The sequence below is a fragment of the Pundamilia nyererei genome, unplaced genomic scaffold, assembly GCF_000239375.1.
Source record: "Pundamilia nyererei isolate P.nyererei 1_Seehausen unplaced genomic scaffold, PunNye1.0 scaffold00012, whole genome shotgun sequence".
Taxonomy (NCBI): domain Eukaryota; kingdom Metazoa; phylum Chordata; class Actinopteri; order Cichliformes; family Cichlidae; genus Pundamilia; species Pundamilia nyererei.
In genome coordinates this window covers 2,244,755-2,266,763 of record NW_005187413.1, presented here as the reverse complement: position 1 = coordinate 2,266,763, position 22,009 = coordinate 2,244,755, and the positions used below count along the sequence as shown (strand labels likewise).

The 22,009-nt window shown below is 41.0% G+C and overlaps 1 protein-coding gene across 4 annotated transcripts in view; it reads left to right on the top strand.

Annotated features, from left to right (window-relative positions):
- Nucleotides 1–22,009, top strand: part of flnba (filamin B a) — a 64,811-nt gene that overhangs the window by 23,532 nt on the left and 19,270 nt on the right. For 2 of the 4 annotated variants that reach the window (XM_013908595.1, XM_013908594.1), the window contains exons 2-20: nucleotides 4,644–4,753; nucleotides 4,864–4,999; nucleotides 5,415–5,512; nucleotides 7,772–7,919; nucleotides 8,713–8,831; nucleotides 9,111–9,185; nucleotides 9,847–10,009; nucleotides 10,120–10,320; nucleotides 10,420–10,557; nucleotides 11,176–11,302; nucleotides 12,403–12,539; nucleotides 12,842–13,035; nucleotides 13,135–13,248; nucleotides 14,039–14,182; nucleotides 18,475–18,598; nucleotides 20,319–20,479; nucleotides 21,054–21,144; nucleotides 21,328–21,482; nucleotides 21,649–21,766. In XM_013908595.1, coding sequence (XP_013764049.1) covers nucleotides 4,644–4,753; nucleotides 4,864–4,999; nucleotides 5,415–5,512; nucleotides 7,772–7,919; nucleotides 8,713–8,831; nucleotides 9,111–9,185; nucleotides 9,847–10,009; nucleotides 10,120–10,320; nucleotides 10,420–10,557; nucleotides 11,176–11,302; nucleotides 12,403–12,539; nucleotides 12,842–13,035; nucleotides 13,135–13,248; nucleotides 14,039–14,182; nucleotides 18,475–18,598; nucleotides 20,319–20,479; nucleotides 21,054–21,144; nucleotides 21,328–21,482; nucleotides 21,649–21,766 — 2,553 coding nt within the window. Of the gene's footprint in view, nucleotides 1–4,643; nucleotides 4,754–4,863; nucleotides 5,000–5,414; nucleotides 5,513–7,771; nucleotides 7,920–8,712; nucleotides 8,832–9,110; nucleotides 9,186–9,846; nucleotides 10,010–10,119; nucleotides 10,558–11,175; nucleotides 11,303–12,402; nucleotides 12,540–12,841; nucleotides 13,036–13,134; nucleotides 13,249–14,038; nucleotides 14,183–18,474; nucleotides 18,599–20,318; nucleotides 20,480–21,053; nucleotides 21,145–21,327; nucleotides 21,483–21,648; nucleotides 21,767–22,009 lie in introns of all 4 variants that reach the window. The other 2 variants (XM_013908593.1, XM_013908592.1) reach the window with 1 other exon arrangement.

The following is a 22,009-nucleotide window of genomic DNA, read 5'->3' as shown; positions in this document are numbered from 1 at the left end:
TTTTTGTTTTTTCTCCATACCTGCATTTAATTACCTGTTGTACCTGGCACTGAGCTTTTATAGGTAGAGGTGGGATAGCTTTGGTCATCACACATTACTTTGTTAGGAAACCTGAATCAGTTATGGAGAGATCTCAGGGTTTGATTGTGGCTCTTATGTTTAAACGTTTTGTTTACTTCTCCATCCTGTCTGTAACTTGGGTGTGAGATGAGGATTTTCTGGACTTCTAGGTCAGCAAGTAGGTTGATTAGTTCAGCTTAAGCGCTCAGGGCTCATTATGCAACTTTCTGTAAGAGTCCAGGTTTGACTCACAGATAAGAAAGGCATTTAGTTCCGTTCAGTTCACCTTTATGCTATCACAGTCCTTCTCTTGCTTTCTATTTCAAAAATTCCACGTTTCTTTGTCTGTCCTTATGCAAACTCAAACTATCCCAGTACTTGATTCTCCAGTCCTGTCCTTGTTGTGTTGATATTGTTTTGTCTCCATAGCAGCTGGTCAAATCAGCAGGTATGGGCAGGAAGAGCATCTTGCCGAGAGGCAAAAACATTGTTTATGTGATGCAGATTCGGGCTGTATTAAATGTGAGCCACTTTGTGAATGGAGCTGTGGATGGATGAATCTCAGAATAAAAGAGGTGGCGACTGCAGTGGTCTCTTATCGCTGGGGGCGCAGGAGTTGAGGCAGACCTCTCGTGTCAACCTTTAATGGTTACGGCATGTTAGCTGTGAATACTGAGTGCACTCACCTGCTCTACACATGGTGTAAGGGACGGGTGCAAGAAGGGAGATGGGTTCAATTTACTATTTAAAATATTGTTTAAGGGGTTTAAAAAAAAACCAGAAAAAGTATCTTAAAACTGTAGATAATCACAGAATTGGATTTGACTGAAGAGAAAATATTTCCCATGACTTAATGCAGTCATGCAGTTTCAGTCTTGATTGTAGATAATGTGACACCAAAGTTGGGACCTGTGCATGGGAGAGAAGGCAGTCGTTCTAGAAGAGTCTCAAATATCAGCAGCTGGCTTGAAAAGAAAAAAAAACGTTATATTGGAGAACTATCTGAATGAACTTGCTGGTCACTGGGACATAAACCGCATGCACAGAATTACTGGTCACATCTATTTAAAAAACAAAGTCTTAAGTTTGACTTTGGTCCAAAATAATGCTGCTGTAGATTTAAATTTGGGTTTCTTTTGAGTGCAGCTTTTGTTTTCTGTCTTGGCCAGTTTCAAGCCTAAAAATGTCAGCTCTTTTAATAGTTGGTTTTTTTTTTTTTTTTTGTTTTAACGGCAGAGTCTGTATGTAGGTGTGACGAGGTTTGCATCGGGACTTTATGTAGTTCACAAACATTTGTTGTCCAGTAGGGTAAAGTAGTGTCGTAGTATTTATGCCTTTGTTCTTTGGACCAAACCCAGAACGTTACATCAGGGTTTTTAATGAGTTTCTCTTGCTGTTTTGAAATATTAGCTGAAGACTTGTAGCTGGCTGCTGGAGTAATGTCTTCTCCTCAGCGCTACCTTGGAGTCTGTCACGAGGGAGGGAAAGGAGGGCTCAGACTTTAACCGGCAGGGAACAATGCAGCAGATTATTAGAGCGGTTAAAGCAGTCGGTAACCTGCTCTCTGTGGCACTCACACGAGCTGAACTCTGGAGATGCCACAAACGGTCCTTGGGTTTATTGTCTCTGCGCCTTCCGTCATCGTTTTAACTGGCTGCTTTTTAAACCCCCCCCCCCCAAGCCCTCCAGTCTTTCTGCTACTCTCGACCTTTATATGAACAATGGGGGTACCATGGTGATAGCCTCGTTACCCACAAAACTGTGTCGACAACGGCGCACACACGGTGTTTAGTTCCCAGCCTGATGTGAAGTGTTAGAGCAGAGGTTCAGCCAACCTACATCCTAAAAATGTGCGTGGAGTTTAGCACTACAGCTAGTCCTCCAGTTTGAAATGAGGTATGAAGATTATTACGAACTGTTTATTCGGTATGGTCCAAAATAAGTAGTGGGCCCATAAATTGAGCAGGAAAATTACTACAGAGGCGTAGAAGCTGGTTTTCAGTGCCCTTCTTTAGGAAAAGTGTTTTTGGAACTACAGCTATTGCTATCTGTTGGCCTTGAGATGGATTCAAGGTTCCTCATTGGCTTTTCTTTGAACTGGTTCTGACAAAAGATAAGCTGTTCCACTTCACCAGACTCATTGACAAAAGTGGTAGTTTTTACCTCGCAGTACACAAGAAACTCGAAACGCTCAACGCTCAGTCTCGAGGTAAAAACAGTTTTCGTCTGGTAGCTTTGTCTCATTTGCACAAATCGAACTCTATCATCTGTCTCACAATTTTAACGTGAAGTTTAATGTTTATGTTCAGTGGATCGTTGCATTACACATGGTCACGATTCCATATAAACACAGAAAACATGCACAATTTTAAAAAGTCTCTCTGATCCAGACAGTTTGATTTCTAGTCTTTGCTCTGAATCTGATCATAAAGTAGGGATGTCATTATATGGTCATGTACACACCTCTGTACAAACCTTCTAATTGTCAGAGACAGCCAATCAGACAAAAGCTGCCTTAAATGGCAACTTTCATGAGCTGAGGGGCTGTGCAAAAGCTTGCTGTGGGAGAGAAAAGGATGGTCTTGATCTGTGAATCATGCATTTCTCATGCATTGATGTAACACTTTGTTACTCACATTCTTAATGCAGAGAGTGTCACAGCTGGTGTGATTAAACCGTTAGTAAGCTGGGTGGATATGTGAGTTGGGGGGTAAAGTTCACTGGCAAAGTGTTTGCAGTTCGTAGTGACACACATACTTAAAGGTGTGGCATTACAGTCTGAGTGGGAAAGAAGGGAAGAAAGGGAGAAACCATAGATAAGAAGCTGTATGTTAATAATTCATGCAGGTGGGGAGAGTGAGATGGACAGAGGAAAAGCAAATGTAGTTTGAACAATGAGAAACAGGAAAAGAGGGCTAAAGGACACAAAAGGGAGATAATAATTTTTTAAAAATGTAGAAAGCAGGATGTCGCAATGCACACAGTCAAATGTTGTCACTGGGCGAGGCGGCAGCTCTGCAAAGCTCCACCTAAACCTGAGCTGTCGCAACATGTTGGGACTACAGCTGTTCTGCTGGCGGTGGAGCGGAGCTGAAGTTTCACGGGGTGGATCACAGGATTTCCCACACTCTGTGGTGGCGTGTTTAGCGGATATAAGCTGTGTCGCGACTGTGTCAACAGCTCGCATTGAAACGCCAACACGGGCCATTTATAAGGCGTGGATAAAATGAAACGAGTCGTTTCGCAGAGGTAGACTGCGACTCGTGCAGCTCTGCTTCAAAAGAGCCTGATATCAGATGTTTTAATGGGATTATAAGCAGTTACTCATTAGAACAAGTTTTTCTGATTATCGCTGCTAGTGGCTTTGTATGAGTCAAAATGATCTTTATCAATATCGGTTCATCTTCAGTCTGAAACCAAATGTTGTTGTTTTTTTTTTCCTCCTCTCCATCTAAGCCAACATCACCTCTCAAACAGGGTTGAGCAGCGGCTGGATTAGATGAGCATATTAGGAATGGGGACTCTCAGTGACATCACACAGATCCAGTACTCAAAGACAAAGTCTGAAACGGTTTCTAGAGCAGTCTAAGCCTGAGCTTTACCCTAATATGGCTTTCTTTGAGAGGCTGGAAAGTATGATGGGCAAAAGGTTTGACCTCAAACTATAAAACACTCTTTAAAGATGTTTAGTCCAATGCTTTTTAAAATATTAATTACATTTGCTTTAACTATAAATGTATACACCATTATAAACATGTCTTCTCCAACATGTTCCTTTTACTTAAATATAACCTTCATTTAAATATCACACGCTTGCTTTAACAACTTGCTGCTGTTATGAGAGACTCTGAATAAAATGATTTTATCTGCTGTGGTCTGAACTCTGTGTGCAGCAGCTGAAGATGAACTCATGTTGCTGTGTGGTGCCAGCTGGTACAGTAAGGTCTGGTTGATGTGAAATGTTACCCAGCAGCGCTTTGTTCAGACTGTGAGCTAAAAAGGTTTACAGCCACAAAGTCAGGAGCAGGTTTGTTGCTGGCTTGCACTTCAGATCTGCAGCTAAGCTCAGTGTTGCACAGATCTGTGAAATGAATTCTGCAGCGTGAAATATCCAGTCCTGTGTGGCAGCAGAGGAAAGTGGGACACGTTGTAAATATGAATGTTGGTAGTTGGAGGTTAACGACAGTAGGATCTGGATCTGGACCCAGATCAGTGTGTGATATTTGTGTGAAGATGGGATTAAATGTGTCCCGGTTTATAGTGTTAAATTATCCTTACAGAAATTCCTGGATCATGATTTGTTTCCTCTCCAGTTAATTTTAAGTCCATCCAAGCCTCACTGTGGTAACTTCTTCTCGTAATTGCATCCATAACTTTGTAATCCTGCTAACAAACTGTACCAATCACGAAACCTCACTAAAGGGGGAAAAATGAGCCAATAAACATTTAATAAAAGGACAAACGGAGGGATGTGACGGACGGAGATGAACCTTTTTATGGGATGGTGGTGCTTGGTGACATCTTAAAGGAGGGGGGCAAATAACTGATCTGAATCTGACCTGAGGTCTGCCTGTTTCTTTCAGACTCTAAAGCCATTGTAGATGGGAACCTGAAACTGATCCTGGGTCTGGTCTGGACTCTGATCCTACACTACTCCATCTCCATGCCAGTCTGGGAAGGCGAGGATGAAGAGGTAACGTCCAGCTCGTGGTTTGGTTTTTAAAAATCACTTGTTTTTGTGGCTGTAAATGGAAAGCCATCTTCTTCAGGAGCTTGCTAACTGCAATGTGCTTTTGTATTCAGGCAGAGTCAAAGACACCCAAGCAGCGTCTGCTGGGCTGGATCCAACACAAAGTCCCCGATCTACCAATCACCAACTTCAGCCAGGACTGGAGGGACGGCAAAGTACTGGGAGCACTGGTGGACAGCTGTGCACCAGGTACGCCTTGTTGTTCCAGGCTGTGCAGGAAGTTTACCGTAACAAACTTCATTAGCAAAAATTAATTACACTGTATCGTCAGATGGCATTTTTGGGTGAAGCTGGAACTATTTGGCATGCAGCAAGCCTGTAAGAGTGGCTTTCTCACAGCATGGGTGTGTTTCCTTTGGAGTTTAACCACACTGGTATTTTTAATTACCCTGTGTGTGAAATCGAAGTGAAAGCCAGGCTCCATGTTTATGTATGAGATTCCTAAAAATGCCAAACTGAAAACATCAGAATTATAAACACTGTCTTTTAGATTACTTTTTAAACAAAGAATAATGAGTTTTATCTTATTGTGTACAACATGCAAGTGTTGCTAATACAAGCCTAACTCTTTGTAAACTAATTGTTTTGTTTCTGTTGTTTGCAGGCCTGTGTCCAGACTGGGAGACCTGGGATCCAGTCAGACCAGTGGAGAATGCCACTGAAGCCATGCAGCTGGCTGATGACTGGCTGGGCATCCCGCAGGTTGGTTTTCCCTCCATTGTTTGCCGTCACTGCTCTGACCTTTAAATTAACCTTTAAAGCATTTTCAGTGACATTAAAAATTCAGGTGACGTCATTTAGTGCCAGAATTTGTCTCCACCTCAGACACTCACTGTTACTTTGTTTTCTAGCTTTAGTTGGCTTTTCAAGTCAAACGCTTTGCTTGCTTTAGCAACCAAGTGTGAGGAATGCAAGAGAGGCTTTTAGTGTAAACAAGCAGATCACAATGGCTGCAGTTCTTACAACGCCATGCATTTTGTGTCACGCAGCCCAATTAAGGCAGAATCTGCTGTTCTGTGAGCTGCTGCCAGAGGTCAGAGGTCAAGAACATGATCAGATTATTATTTTCCTGATTTTTGCTGCAACACAGGAAGCTTTTTCATTTTTCAACACAAGCTTGTCTGAGGTTGAGGCAATGCAAGCCTAGAGTTTAACAGCTGTAACATTTCTGTAATGAAGAAACTTCACAGGAAGTGATTAGGAAAGTGTCTTCATCTTTTTGAAAGTGGGTACTTGGTGTTTTAGATGTTTGAGGATTACAAAATACTTTTCTCTCTGCAGCCTCATTTTTAATCTTAAGGAAAGAAAATGGTTGATGCTTGATGTGTTTCCTGTTTCACCTCCAGTCAGCTGACACTCAAACAGAAGTCTTCTTTAGAGAGTAAACGAAAACAAAGACTCACGGCGTCAGAGTTCATTCACATCCACATTTCCACCTGAAGTCATCACTAATGCTTCTGTGTCTGAAGCGACTGAGCCAGAATATCAGACCAGTCTGTTTGCATTTCGATAGATGAAGTAGTCGCATATTTAATGTGAGCAAACCCCATTAGACCAGCGTTTCAAATTATGATGTAAGGGGTGTAAAAGTAACCCCTGTGAACCAAAAGTTCAGGCTTCATACTTTAAACATTGGGACATTTTCCCCATAAACAGTCCGAATTGATGTTTTCCATGAACTTGACTCCTCACTAAAACTGCTGAGTTTTCCTTAATCTGTTTTAAAGCTACTAGAATAGCTTTGAATCATTCTGTCCAAAATAATCTTTACGTGTCCTATGTTGGTGCTCTTCTTCTGATTGGCTGCAGGTGTCTGCCTCTTCCTCATGACATCTTACAGATCCAAGAGTAGAAAAAAACGGCATGAAACTTGAGGTTTTGACAGCGGTTACTTCTACACACTGACGTCATTACTTGAAACATTGCCCATGTTTAATTTATGCAGCCACCATTGGTTGGTTGTGTGTGTTTATTCAGCATACACTGTGTGTACACCCTGTTTACACACACGCTCCAAACAATGAGCTCCATTTTCCAGGTTAGTGACTCTTGGTTCCAATGAAAGGAAATATTAATGCTTCATTATATTTTTAACAGCATGCATCAAACCTTGGTGCAGTAAAGCCCACCCCCCCTTCCTGTTTCCACATGACAATGCCCTCATGAACAAGGCCTGGCGCAGAAGGAAATGGCTTTCCCAGTTTGGTGTGAATGAACTTAACTCATCTGTAGAGATGCCTGAAATGAAGCCAGCTCAATAAATTTGGGTTAAAAAAAGTGACATCTCCTCATGCAGCGCCAGCATTGGATCTCATTACTGCTCTGGTGCATAAATGGTTCGTAATTGGAAGGAAATGTGAAACCAACAACAGATTATCGCCTTGTCAAAATCTCGTTCGACTATCACATGTTCGTCTATTAGCTTTTTTCCTTTGTATCTAGTTTGACTGCCTGTGTGGTTGTTGCGCAGTTTCAGATTCTGACTGATTACTTGGTAAAAGATCGTATCCTGAAGCTACCATATCTTGTAGAGATGACTGCAGATTAACGTGGAAATGGCAGAGTTATGTGTATCAGTTTATCTTGCGATAGGAAATATCAAAATATGTAATTCATTTTGTTTGTTTCAGTTAAATTGCCATAATTATGAAGATGGCGCAGAGTTTCTCAGCTTTTAATGGCAGTCTTGTGTCTGAGCAGGGAAAAAACAAACAAATCCTGTTAGTTATCATCAGATAACCACATGTGAATGACATCCTCAAGAACTAAACAGAACAGGAGATGTTAATGTGAAATGTGTGGTGGTAGAAATAAACACACACTCTCAGACTCTGCTTTCCTGTTTACCAAACCAGAGTGCTCAGGGAAAGCTGCCTTCACACTGAGAGCCAAGTTCTGACTTCTAGGGACAGTCGGGTTTATTTATTTTGGACCAGCTGTAAACGGTTTGTGCGATTGCAGGTGATCGCTCCAGAGGAAATCATCGACCCCAGTGCGGACGAACAGTCGGTGATGACCTACCTGTCCCAGTTCCCCAAAGCCAAACTGAAGCCCGGAGCTCCACTCAAACCCAAACTCAACCCCAAGAAGGCCCGCGCATACGGACCGGGTACGCGCACAAACTTGCAACACAAAATAAAGATTTGAACACTTCTGAAAACACTCGAGTTCATCTGGTTACTGATTCAGTAATTTGTTTTTCTCACTGTGTTTGAGCACTTGACACGCTGCGAGGAAACAAGCAGCTATAATCCAAACAATGGGCTGCACTCACATCTGATCCACACAAACACAAGGTGGTGAAGTCAACATTTGTTCTTTAACTTGGACCGTAAGTGAGGAGGAAATACCAGGAAATTAATAACAAGGCAACACAGACACCAACACGCCCACAGCAGCTACAGACTGACGGCTTGTGCTAGAAAAACACAAGGACAAAAGACTTAAATATTTATAAAATAATAAAATGAATAATTATGTCAGGAGCAGTCTGTGTGCTGCAGCAGCTGCTCCCTCACAGGATTCTTGTCTAGAATTTGAAAATTGCAGTATTTGAATGCTTTCAGCTGAGCTTTTAATCTGTGGTCAGAGATGAACTAGCGAGAGCATGTTAATAAGGACAATTTGAAAGGGAAAAGTACGGAGACCCGTTTGTGACAATGTGAAATTCAATTAAAACACAGTACGTCCAGATTAGTAAATGTACACCCACTCATTATGGAATCTGATGCTGGACTCTGTAAATCAAACGGTGCACATAGAAGAACCCTTAATCACTCATGTCACTGTAAATCCATCCTGTGTGTTTGTGGTTCAAATATGTGTGCAGAAGGTTTTGATTGGGATTAAATGTGCCGCTTGTTGATCTCTAAAGTTTCTGAATTGACCGTCGTCCTCTGCAGGTATCGAGCCCACAGGGAACAGAGTGCTGCGACCTGCTGTCTTCACAGTGGACACATTCAGCGCGGGTCAGGGGCAGGTTACCGTCTACCTGGATCATCCAGACGGCACAAGAGAGGAGGTAAAATCCACCTCCGCATTATAGAGTAGCATCTAATGACAGGCATAAACATATTTTGCTTTATGGAGATGCATTTTTGTTCTTGGACTGTGCTGGGCAACCCAGAGAGCCAGAGTTTAAGGAAAAAAAATAGTGAAATTGTGTTTATAGCTGTTTAACTTCACAAACGCTAAACTCATGGACCTGTGTGTATACTTTATGCTTTTACTTCCTTTTAATTGGTCCCCCTTTTAACTACCTTAAACTTGCATGACATCCACTTGCATTTGTGTCGATCAGCTGAATGCGGAGCTTAACGAGGGCAAGAAGACGTACAGTGTCACCTACATTCCTCAGGTCATGGGAGCCCACCAGGTAGGCTTTGTTTTGACTGTGAACACGTTATTATAATTGAATCAGGACAGAAGAAACCCACTTTCTGTGTATCGTGGGGCAAGTATTTAAAAAAAAAAAAAACAAAACCTAAAGGTTATTGTTCCTCTCAGCAGATGTTTAATTAGGAATTATAACTTGTGTAATACGCTAATTTGCTTATGTTTCAACAACAGAAAAACGACCAGCAGATAAAAGCAGTGTATTAGTCAAACCTTTGGAATTAGAAAACACTGTCACCTACCTAGAAAGTGTTCATTTTCACCACGTCAAGTTTTTGTATTCTACGACTCTGAGTGAAGAAGTCCAGAAATACATGGACTTTTTTTACTGTAGTGAAGATTTGTGGTTCGATGTATTTCTTATTAAGAAATTAACCTTTAAAGAAAATTTATACATATTTATACAGTTGTATTCAATTTCATTGGAAAATGCAGTACCAGTAAAAATAGTTTTTTAATTTGGATTTATTGGAAAAATTAATTAATGCCAGGTTTTTTTCTCATTGCTGTGTAATGAAAAGAGTTTTAAAATTACACGAGTTGTTTTTATTATTATTATTATTATTATTATTATTATTATTATTATTATTATTATTAATTTTTAAAGCAGAATCTAGATATTTACTTTTAAATTGTTCTAGGTCACTGTGTTGTTTGCGGGCCAAGAGATTCCCAAAAGTCCCTTTGAGGTGAATGTGGATAAAGCGCTTGGAGATGCTTCCAAAGTCACAGTGAAAGGCCCGGGAGTCGAACCTGTGGGAAACATTGCCAACAAACCAACTTACTTTGACATCTACACTGCAGGTAAGAGCAGTCGGACACAAGAAGAAAAATCACTCTTTAAAATGTTTCTACATACAGAGGTGGTGTTTTTATGGAGAATCAACATTGATATTAAGAAATCGTCACTGTAGGTGCCGGTACAGGAGACGTGACAGCCATGATCAAAGATCCTCAGGGCCGGCAGAACACTGTGGAGGTGATGATGGAGGATAAAGGCGACAGCGTGTACCGCTGCACTTACCGACCCACGCAGGGTGGCCCGCACACAATCACAGTCACCTTCGGAGGCGTTGGAATCCCCAAGAGCCCCTTCAGTGTGGACGTGGGCCCCGGTGAGTACATTGTTTTTCCCATTTATCTATTGCACAGCTTAAATCCTTTAAATGAAAGAGTCATCACCTGTTTACTTGTGCTGTCTCATTCACTGGCAGCCTGCATGCCGGGAGCGTGCAGGGCGACAGGTCGAGGTCTCCAGCCGTCAGGTTTGAGGGTCAAACAGGTCGGTGATATCAAGGTGGACACCAGGAACGCTGGCAGTGGAGAACTGAAAGTGACAGTCAAAGGACCGAGTGAGTGCAGTTAATATCTTAGAAGCTTTTAAGAGAAGTGAAATAAGCTCAGACCTAATAACAAAGAGCCACCTTCAGAAACTCATTGGCCCAGTTTCATACAGACACTGCAGTTTTTGTCCATTTTCTGTTTAGTGACTTCACACCATGAAGCCCCCTGGTGTGGTCAGGACTTTCATGCTTTCTCTGTTGGCGGATGAACTCTGAGTGCTGGTAGTCTGGTCTTAATCACACATAAGAACCAGATGAGATGACGTGTTGTAATTTACTGTCAAGTCAAGATTGGAATGATAGAAAACAGAATAATGTTTGAATCAGGCCTCAGTTTGTAGAGTACTGCAGTCCTCATTACACCACATAGATCTACTTTTTTCTCTTTTTTTTTTGTCTGTGACTTTAGAGACAAATAACTTCCAGGCTTCATGTTGTATCCACCGGCTCAGTTTCCATTGTATGTTTCTGGATGTTTGTTTTCCAAAATGTCACATTGCTATTTCAACTGTGATTTAAAAGCTTGTTACTCACTCGGTTTTATTTATATAGCCTCATATTACAGCACACAAGTTTGTCCCGTTCCACGATGTGCAGACATATCACGTTATCTGTGTGTGGTTTCAGAGGGCGTCGAGGAGCCAGTGAAGCAGCTCTCCAGTCAGGATGGGGTGTTCTCCTACGAGTATCACCCCAGCAGTCCTGGGAAATACATCGTCTCCATCACCTGGGGAGGTCAGCACATCCCAAAGAGGTGAGCTTGTATGCTGCGTGTTTCACGGCATTACCTCAGCACATTACCTCATCTGATCTGAATGACTGGGTCTCCTGGGGCCTCAGGAGACCTCATGTTCAAGACCTCGTTTTCTTTTTGTCACCTTTCTGTGAAGCAGATTGCTGTTCTTTCTTTTTCTTCCCTCTTTCCTTGTGTGAATATTAGTAATGGTGTAGGGTTTCTGAGAAGCAAAGAACATATATCAGAAGATGTACATGAATCTGAGGGATAAAACTGAACTGTGTGTAGTTCAGTCTTAAAATCTAGACCTCTTCACAGGTCACAACAGGTCAGAAATTTCCCTCAGCCCTCACATCTTTGGGGCAGGGGAGTTGAGAACCCCTTTAACAGGTTTCTGTTTTGTTTCATCCGGCACTCACCATTAGCTCGCTAAACTAAGCTCAGAGGAAGAAACTCCTTTATATAAGGAATATAAACTATAGCTGATCTTGAATCTCACCAGTGTCTGTAAGTCCAGATGTGGAGAAGATGGATGAGCCGAGAGGCAAAACTCCCAGGCATAGGTAGTCCGGTGACCTCAGCCTTCACGTAATGCCTCTGTACTGCAGTGCTTTTATTCATTATTTCAGTTTAAGACTTCCAAATTTTGGAATTTTCTACTGAAGTGATGTCTGCCTGCCCTTTAAGATTGATGCTCAAAAGTATATAGAGGTACATTGGTTTTTTGTTTTTGTAGTGACCTCTTTGGCCCAGTAAGCATAGTTATGGTTTGTGCCATTGGTGGGCATAAGTTTCAAAAGGCTAAGACAAAACTGGGAAAGTGGAACATTTAAAGGGGAAAAACTGTAAATCCGCACAGGCAGTTTTATTTGGAGAGCAACAGACATGAACTGCAGACTCTGTGCACACACACTGTAACTGCAGTGTCGGGTTTCAGTCCTGTGGGGCACTGTGGTTGGCTTGTTTGTTGACAGTCTTTTGGGTGATTTCAAACTGTGTAGCGGTATTTAGACGCACGCACACGCATACCATGCTGTTTTTATGCATATGTTGTGACATTACCAAAACAGCAGCAGACTGTGTGATCTGATTTCTTTGTATTTTTTCCCCCTCTCCAGTCCATTTGAAGTAACAGTTGGTCAGGAGGCGGGGCCTCAGCAGATCAGGGCCTGGGGTCCAGGTTTGGAAGGAGGCATTGTGGGTAAACCTGCCACCTTTGTAGTGGAGTCCATTGGCACCGATGTGGGAGTGTTGGGTGAGTGATCACACCTGGTTCAGGTTCACCTGTATTTATCAAGCTGCTGCTGAACCAGCAGAAGACATCAAATCTTTTCACCAATCATAATTTCCTTCACTACATCCATAAACCTTCTCCCGAAGGGGGATTGGGCTTTAAAAACAAGTGAAGGGGTTAAAAATCATACGCTACATATAAAAGATGGATGTTGCCACTTCAGTACTGGTTGCAATTTTGAGCCTGAAATGTTACCACTGAATGTATCCAACCTGCAGTTCTTTACACCCTCACTAACTTAATCTAACCTGCTGTGTCTTCAGGTTTTGCCATCGAGGGACCTTCACAGGCCAAAATCGAGTGCGAGGACCAAAATGATGGGTCATGTGACGTTCGTTACTGGCCAACAGAACCTGGCGAGTATGCCGTCCATGTGACCTGTGATGAAGAGGACATCGAACACAGCCCCTTCATGGCCTTGATCATCCCTGATAACAACACTAGCTTCCCAGATAAGGTCAATGAGACTCTGAACAAACAAGAGCACATGTTCAGGTGTTTTTAATTGAACAATGAACACTTAAGTTGGGGAATGACTTTTGTTTTACGTTTGCAGGTCCAGGCTTACGGGCCGGGGCTTGAGAAGAGCGGCTGTGTCGTCAATCAGCCTGCCGAGTTCACTGTGAACGCTGAGCATGCTGGGAAAGGACCTCTGAACATCACAGCTCAGGTCAGAAGCAGAAATCCTGCCCCAAACTTTTAAGGATATATTATTATTTTTATTTTTATTTTTTTGCAATAATGCCTACCATTATAAACAAAGATTAGCTTAATATTTGTTCACCTTTAAGTTATATTTTTTTAATTACTGTAAGAAAGTTTCCAAACATGACTGTGGGAATAAACGTGTGGAATTCGTTTTTGCATCCAGTTCCTCATAGTTTGATCATATGGTGAAGTTCATGTTGGTTTATGAGCTACATGTAGATGAACTAAATCAAAGTTCACAGGTTGCATGCAAAGTGTGTGAGTGCAGTTAAATGTGCTATGCTTAAGACATTTTTGACCATTTGCCACTCAAACTGCTTAGCCATGGGGTGACCCAGTTTTTGAAGCTGTTAATTCAATGTGGTGTTTTGAGTGTGAAACCCTGAGATCAGACCCAGGGAAGACTTGCTGCTTTGGGTCTGCTTCAGTGTCACCCTGAAGATGGTGGTGGGAGTCTGCTTAGCCCTGCTGAATAGACTGCCAGGAAATGAATGAACAAATGGATGAAATGTGCTTTTGCTTGATGTGGTTGTCAAGTTTGTCTGCCTGCTTAGTTCCTGGTGCTGTTGTCTGTCATGTGATTGAACTATGTTCATGTTACCTATGGTTTCATAACAAATCCTTCAATTAAAGAAACTTTAATCAGATTTCCCATTATAACAAGAGAAAATGATACCATTTAATTCATTCCAATATATTTTTTGTACCCATCTTTGTCCTATTGATTAGCTGACTTCCTGTTTGTTTGTCAGGACGCAGAGGGACTTCCTGTGGAGGTCAAGATGAGGAGCAAAGGTGATGGACTGTATAGCTGCTCCTACACACCCACCTCCTCTCTCAAGCACACCGTGGCTGTGTCCTGGGCGGGAGTCAGCATCCCCAAAAGCCCCTTCAGGGTAAGCAGCCAATCACAGAACCCCGTTACTACAGGAAATGATAATTCCCTGCCCAAATCTGAGCATCTTGCCATGGCAGAAAGCATCAAGGTTGTTCAGTCGGAGCATTTAATTAAGACGGAGAGAGTAGAAGTTGTTCAGTCAGAGCTGAAGGTAAAAAGTACAGATGAGAGCTGCAAAACTAAGAGGCCTCTGATTATCATAACTACATCTATCGAGGAGAGGTACACCTCTTAGTTTAGGTGCACAGAGCTTCATCGTACAACAAAAAATTTAAGAAAAACTTTAAATATTATGAGAATTAAACACTTCACATGAAGAAATGGTAAACTGAGATGCATGGATAAGCCTGTAACTCAGTAGATTGCTCATTACATTTACATTCAAGTATCTGGTATTCAATATACCTTCATAAATGTGTTCAGTGGACGTGGGAGGATATCTGTAGTTTGGGTTAGTGAGTTTGTTTTCTTCGTCAAGGAAGCAAACCTTTCTCTCAGCGTGTATCTGTAAAGCGTCACAATCATCAACAGATGGTTGTTAGAGGAAGGAATCAATATCTCGTGTCTGATCAAAAATTTAGAAGCTGAAATGTTTTTGATTTTTCAAATGTTTTAGTTTACACTGTTCTAATGAACTCCGTCATAGTAATGTTGTCACTGTAACTGCTGTTTGTCCTTCACATTCTCACTTAAAACCCCTAATCTTAAAACTTGTTATGTAGACTCTTGATGTAACCACAAGACACTAACCAGTCTTCTGCACTGTAACCACTGTCCATGCATTTTTATTTTTTTTGTGTAACACTTTTTGGGTTTGAGTCCCACCTGAAAATCACTCACCTGAACCTTTCTGATCCCAGCTACAAACCAGCTTTGACGTATCAGCAGTCATCATCTCCAAAATGTCAGTACTCACCATATAAACCAGCTAGATTCATGGGTCATAACCCTTAAGAAGAATCCTAAACTGAATTTGCTCAAACTTTTTAGGCAGTGCTCACTAAACAGTCTACAATGTAATGACCCCTGTGGTGCTATACACCAATAACTATCAGTTTTGTGAGCCAAACTTTATTCTTCGGGTTACAGACAAAGCTCCAGTTTTGATTTAAAGAAAAAACAAACTCTTTACTGTAAGTATTAATGATGTCACAGAAACGAGGGCTGCTTTTTGACATCTCAGATTTTGATTTTGGGCATGAAGTGAGCAGCAGCCTCATGATGACATCGCTTTCAGGACTACATTCAGCCTTTTTAAGTACATGCACTTAAGATTTAACTACATTTCTAATGTTTGGTTATCATTTAAAAGTAGACTTCTTCAAGGGGGTGGATCCTTTTTTAAAACCCTTAATGGGATTGGATTAGCAAAATACTAATGTCTTAGTCACAAAAGTGGTTTCCTGTCAGAAAATTGAAAGATAAAAATGTTTTCTTTTCATTTTTGACAAACTAAAAATGTAGGAGAGATCATGCAAAAGCAACTCCCATCATTGGTATAAACGTGTCAAAGCCTTCCGGTGTAGCTGGTTTAAAAGATTTTGGATTTAGCCTCAGTTTACCAGAAATTATAAGACTCAAAATAATGAACTCTAAAGAATGACAGCATTCTTTAGAGTTCACATTTATACTCTGCAAAGCCAGAGAGGTTCAGATAAGTGAATTTTTAACAGCATGTTTGTTGTTTTTCCCTCCTGTTAAATGTGTTCATGTTCAGGGAAAACCTTTTCATTCCATGTGTGTATTTAATGAGATCAACACACTTTCAGTGTAAAGTTGCTGACGTGTGAAAGTCATCCACATCAAACATACATTCTGAACACAGATGCAATTGACCCATGATTTTGAGTATCAGGGCAAAACTGAGAGTGAAAAGGTTTTTTTCTTTTTCCATTCATGTTTACTAACCAGTCTGTAAACCTTTTATTTTACTTTTTGAAATCATTGTTTGAGTTGCTGCTGTTTGTTTTGAAGCAGTTTATCGGCTCTCTCCTTCTCTTTGATACAAGTTTAGTTCCACATACATTACACACAAGTCCCATGAGAAACTGCCGTAGAGTCTGAGATTCATGACGAGCATGAAGAGCTGGCAAAGACATTCAGCTTGTTGCACGTCTGTTATCCTTTCAAAGTGTTTAGGGCTAGACTAGACTTTCAGAAGCTTTTGTAACAACCTGACTGATTTCTGTAGTGTTCACGGTGGTCCATAAATCACTTCAGCCGATGGACACCTTGTGATGTCTTAGTCACTGATTGTTCAGCAGGCTTGTTCTGAGCTGCAGCGACTTGCGTGCAGGCTTCCTCGTTCTGACTGCGCCTTTCTCGAATTTCAGTGAAGATACTTTGGGTGGATAAAATGCAAACAGACGCACCCAGCTCTCAGCACTGCTGGGAGCCTACAGCAGTGACACCTTTTTAATCAAACGTGTAGGAAAAGAATCCAGCATGGGAAAGAGGTTCATGGTTCAAATCTGGCTCAGTGTAAACTGTCCACTGCTGTGCTGGTGAGCTACAGACGAGGGAGTAAAGAATCTGTTTAAAAGCCAGAAACTGAAGCAGAAAGTTGATTCTTTTGCGTCAACATGAGCTCACTTAGGCAGCTTCCATACACACATTGTATCTACGGTGCAAAGTCCATCTCTGAATCCCTCTGGGCACTTATTTGGGCAGTTATTTTTAGAAGTTCTCTCGGATGACTGAAGCAGTTTATGATTCCAGTGTTTACTGCGACATAAAGTCCACACCATGTTAGCAGCTCTTTTTATGCTGTCTAATTTACCCACTAGTGAGTGGACATGGTGTCTGTCGCTCCCTAAGCTGAACGGTTTACCGCTGCCTGCTGTGTGTCAGAGCGCGTATCGTTTATCTCCCGGCTTCTTTTGTGACTAATCCTCTGGAGTAGTTGCAGAATAAATCAACCTCTACACCCTCTGACAGTCTGCTTGGGTTGGGCTTTAAAAACAAGTCTGAAAAGAGCACTCATCAGCTTAAACACAAGTTGCAGAAACTGTTTGCACTCATTGCACTGATTTCTATTTTTATTATATAGAATGAGTAGATTTCCTTTTTTAAACATCTGTAGTGACTTAAAATCCTTTAAATCAGCTTTTAGAAGTTTGCAGAATTGTTTTTTTTCCCCTCCGTTGGCGCCTCATTTGAGATTTCTGTGCTTGCATTTTTGTTTTAAAATATTCCCAGTAAATCTGTAACTAACGTGTTTACTGAAACCAACTTTAATTTCAGTCTGTACTAAAACAACAAAGCACTTAAACACTTTAATTGCCACAAGTGGAAGTTGATTTCAAAATAAATGAACATTTTATTTAAATGTTGTTCTGTGTTTGGTTCATTTCTTTTTCTTAGACTTTGCTCATTCAGTTTCTTTCTTTCACTCGTTCACTGATTTCTTGTTTAAAGCAAAACAAAGTACAACAAAATCTAAACGCTACATGCAAATGCAGGGAAAGGGAAGAAGTGACCAAAGACCAGGCAAAACAAAAAGTCCGACTCCTGAATCGGACCCAGTAACTGTGTAGCTGTGATGTGGAATAATTATTGTACAGTCTTGCACTTGGAGATGTTATCTAAATGGCACAAAGGACATTTAAGACTTTTGTTTCTTAAAAAACAAACGTTTTTATGATGGTGGTAAAATTTTAATATCACATCAAGACACTAGAGTTACATATGGAATCAAGTTGATGATCATGAAGTAAATTTATGGCATTTATTAGTTGGACTTTCCCCCTTTTTTTTAAATGCCAGAAATTCATATTGAAGTCCCAGCACTTAGTTTTCTGCACCTGTGAAGTTGTTAACCTGCACTTGGGCAATTTACTGTTTCACTTTTCATTCAGTGTCTTTTTATTATCAGTTTTTAGTTTTATTAGAAATGCTCTCTATTGTTTTAGAGTAAAATTGCACAACTGTGTACATTGTAGATGTGATCTGCCTGTAGAGAATTCACTGTTTAATGCCACCACCCTGGTTTATTGCTACACCTTTCAGAGGCTTTTTGGAAACATTGAATCCTCCTCACCTGCTTTCCTCTTAAGTTATAGCTGTGTGAAGCCAGCATTAATAAACGTGATGTTGAAATGTGTTGCAGTAAATATGCTAAGAATAAATTAAAAAAATAAAAAGCTGTGCATCTAGTTTGGAGCCTTGTGGTTCTCTGTATTATAGCATTCATTGTCGTCTTAATTTTAATTTTATTTCTACAAAATTTGACTGCCTCACATCCTTAAGGAGATTGAAATAAGTGATGTCACTTCCTGTTGGTGCCCGTAGGTAAATGTGGGTAAAGGCAGCCACCCCAACATGGTGAAGGTGTTTGGTCCCGGAGTGGAGAGGAGTGGACTGAAGGCCAACGAGCCCACACACTTCACTGTGGACTGTTCAGGAGCTGGAGATGGTAACTCGAACACACTAAGAATCATTTAGACAGGAAATCCTGACTGTTTTATCACACTTCAAAAGAACTTGCTTAAAGGGGATGTGCTTTTCTTTGGCTGGGACATTAATTTGTAATTGTAATTTTATGCTTTGTATTTGGTCAAGTTGTTTCACAAACTTTGGGGTTTGAGTGTTAGGAGTGTGCTAAACACAGATAAGCAAGGTGTGTTCTGTTTCAGTGTCAGTCCAAGCAGCAGTTTATTAAAAGCTAACAAAGTATCACAAACGTAAAACAACCGGTTTTGATACCAATATGCCTGTTCAACACCAGACTTCAGATTTGGATATTCTAAAATGAATCAACTGGAAAAGATTTGAAGCAGAAAAACGACTTCCATGAACAAGTTACACTGACTGTTCTGTGACGTTCGAGAGTAGCCTTCTCCTTTTTTTTCCCCTCTGATTTCATCATCAGAGGGTACCCACTCCTACATTCATTTCCATTCTGCTGCATCTTATGAACTCTTATCTAAACTTGCACTTCAAACAAGTCTGAGGACGACTAGTATTTGTCACTGCATTAATGAATAGAGACAAAGCACACGTCCAGGTTTGAGTGTGCATATATTCTTTTAATGTGGTGGGGAGCATGTTTAGGCCGGTGCATGCGGGTGATGAAGCATGATCCTGTGTTACTACTCAGGAAGGGTCAGATGGATGAATTTCCTGTTGGGATGTTTCTGCCTTGAGATCATTGCCATGACATACCAGAGGAAAGGGGGGGGGGGTGTAGGGTATATTATTGTAGTATCATTCAAAGGCTACAATCATTTTAAAGTGAATGCACATGTTACAAACAATGTCTTTGTTTTTTTTTACTCTGCTTTGTGCCAAAAGAGCCGTTGAAATACAATTCAGCCTGGGGGCAAAAAAGTAAACTGCTTTTAAAGGCTGAAAGAATTATTTGCAAATGCTACTAGAATTTATTTATTTTCAAATCATAGTATCAGTATGTTCAAACTGGAGAAAGTAACACTTATGTAGATTTATTTATTTTTCTTCTTCCATGTCATTTTCATGACAGGAAACGCTTTTATGAATCCCCCCACCAAAAACACACAAAACTTTGCCACAGTGGTGATGCTCATATTTGTGTGTGTGTGTGTGTGTGTGTGTGTGTGTACACATAAAAACTGCATTTGTTTTTTTTAATCTTCTAGAATTAAATTCTTAAACATTAGTATGTGCAGTGGGGTCATTTGAGCTTTTTCTTTGGGACAAGAGAGAATTGTGAAGGTCATCTGCTAACACTCTGTATAGAAAGAAAAAGGGTTTCTGAGGGGTTTCTCAGGAGTGGTTTCAGGTTATCAGTGGTTTCCCTTCAGGGGTGGGCAGTTTCTGTTGTCTGACATGGTTTCTTGTCCTTTTCTTATCTCTCATACTCTGAATTCCTCTGTTGTGATTGATAGCTCGGGTCTTGTGCTGCAGGGAGTGCCGATTGTGTTGCACAGGTGGCTTATTGTTTATATTAGAGTTTTTGGCAATGCACCATCCCGGAGGTGTGAAGTGTTTCTGAGACGAGACGATTGACTGAGGAGCAGAAACGGAAGCAGGCAGCGCCACCTTGTGGCAGCCGGTGTATACACTGAAACGATCATCGGCCAAGAAATGAGATTATTTGGAGTCTGAGTCATAACTGCATGTTCACGATATGGTTATGGTCAACTGTGTTTGTTCAGGTGATGTCGGCGTTGGGATTAAGTGTGACGCCAACATGATCAGCGACAAAGAGGCTGACGTGGATTTTGATATCATTCCCAACGCCAACGACACGTTCACAGTCAAATACATCCCTCCTGCTGCTGGAAGGCTCACCATTAAAGTCCTGTTCACTGACAAGGTACAAACACACTCCTGAAAGGATCGCCCTCTGGTCTGAGTGCTCGCTGTCCACAGTCTGGAGTCAGAAGTGATCACATTTAGATGAGTGTGGAATGCAGAGCATGATTTACTCCATAAACTGCCTGCAAAGTACAGATAGTTTCTATCAATAGATAAAATACTAGTTTTTCCCCTAGTGTTTTAAGTCAGCTTCAAGTCAGATTTGATGAATTAATGAGTGCCAAAAAGACATCTTTCTATTTTAATGTTTTCATCATTTCTAAGTTGCTAAACCTGCTCGGATTCCTACTTGTATACCACTAGTGAAATAGCTCACTTTTTTTCTACGGGAGAAGTCTGATGTTGGTGAAACACAACATAGAAAAGAGCGAGTGTCTCTTAAAATCTGTTTGACCTCATGATTTAAGGCTTGTATGAAGAAATGCATCGATTTTTCTGCGTTAAATATGACGTGCCAATAAATGTGTTTACCTTTTGGGCTTTTCTCTTTTCGCTTCATAAGCTATGCTATAGAATGTCCACTTTTAAGAAAAAAGGTCTTACTGTGGTTTTATTCTGGTTACTTCACACAGGAAGTTCCTCAGAGCCCCTTCAGTGTCAAAGTCGATCCTTCACATGATGCATCAAAGGTCAAAGCAGAAGGTCCTGGACTGGCTCGCACTGGTGAGAGAGTGGATTTAATGGGACATTAAATTTATTAGAATAGGTCTTAAACAAAAATCTGTCATTGAGCCCAGTCTTTTGAATCAAAGGTTAGTCCTTGATATGATCTGCTATTTGTAGGCGAGACTGTGACAGTATACAGAGAGCATTATTACAAGTAACCCCTTCTCTTATTCTGTCCAGGTGTGGAGAGCGGAAAACCGACTCATTTCACAGTGTTGACTAAAGGAGCAGGTAAAGCACCGCTGGACGTTACCTTCTCCTCTCCCGTGAAAGACTTTGACATCATCGATAACTATGACTACTCTCAGACTGTCAAGTACACACCTGCACAACAGGTACATCAGATTATTTCTAGTGCTTTTTATATTTTGGCAAAACCGAACACTTAAAGTTCGTCATGTCAGAGTGTCACAGATCTTGCAAACTGTCCAGGGTCATGATGGTAAATGAACATAGTGCTTTTAGTGTTTGTTCCAGAGTAAATGATCAGTTTCTTTGCAGGGGGAGATGACAATCGTGGTGAAGTTTGGAGGCGACCCCATTGCCAAGAGCCCCTTCACAGTTGGAGTCGCTGCACCACTGGACCTCAGCAAAGTCACTGTGGATAACATGGATGGAAGTAAGTTGACTTCCTCAACTGTTAACTTCCTCAACTGTTTAGAAAAGTTTTCTAGCAAAGAAAGAACACAAGTTATATCTTAAAAATAAATAAAAGATTTTGTTTTTCTGACATGAGCAGTAAAGCATAACAAATGACTGTTTATGCTTCTGCAAAAAAAGAATATCTGCAGATTTGCTGTTGGTTCTTTTATAACATGCAAGGAACTTCAGGATGGTTCCTTCCCATTTCTGGTACATGAGT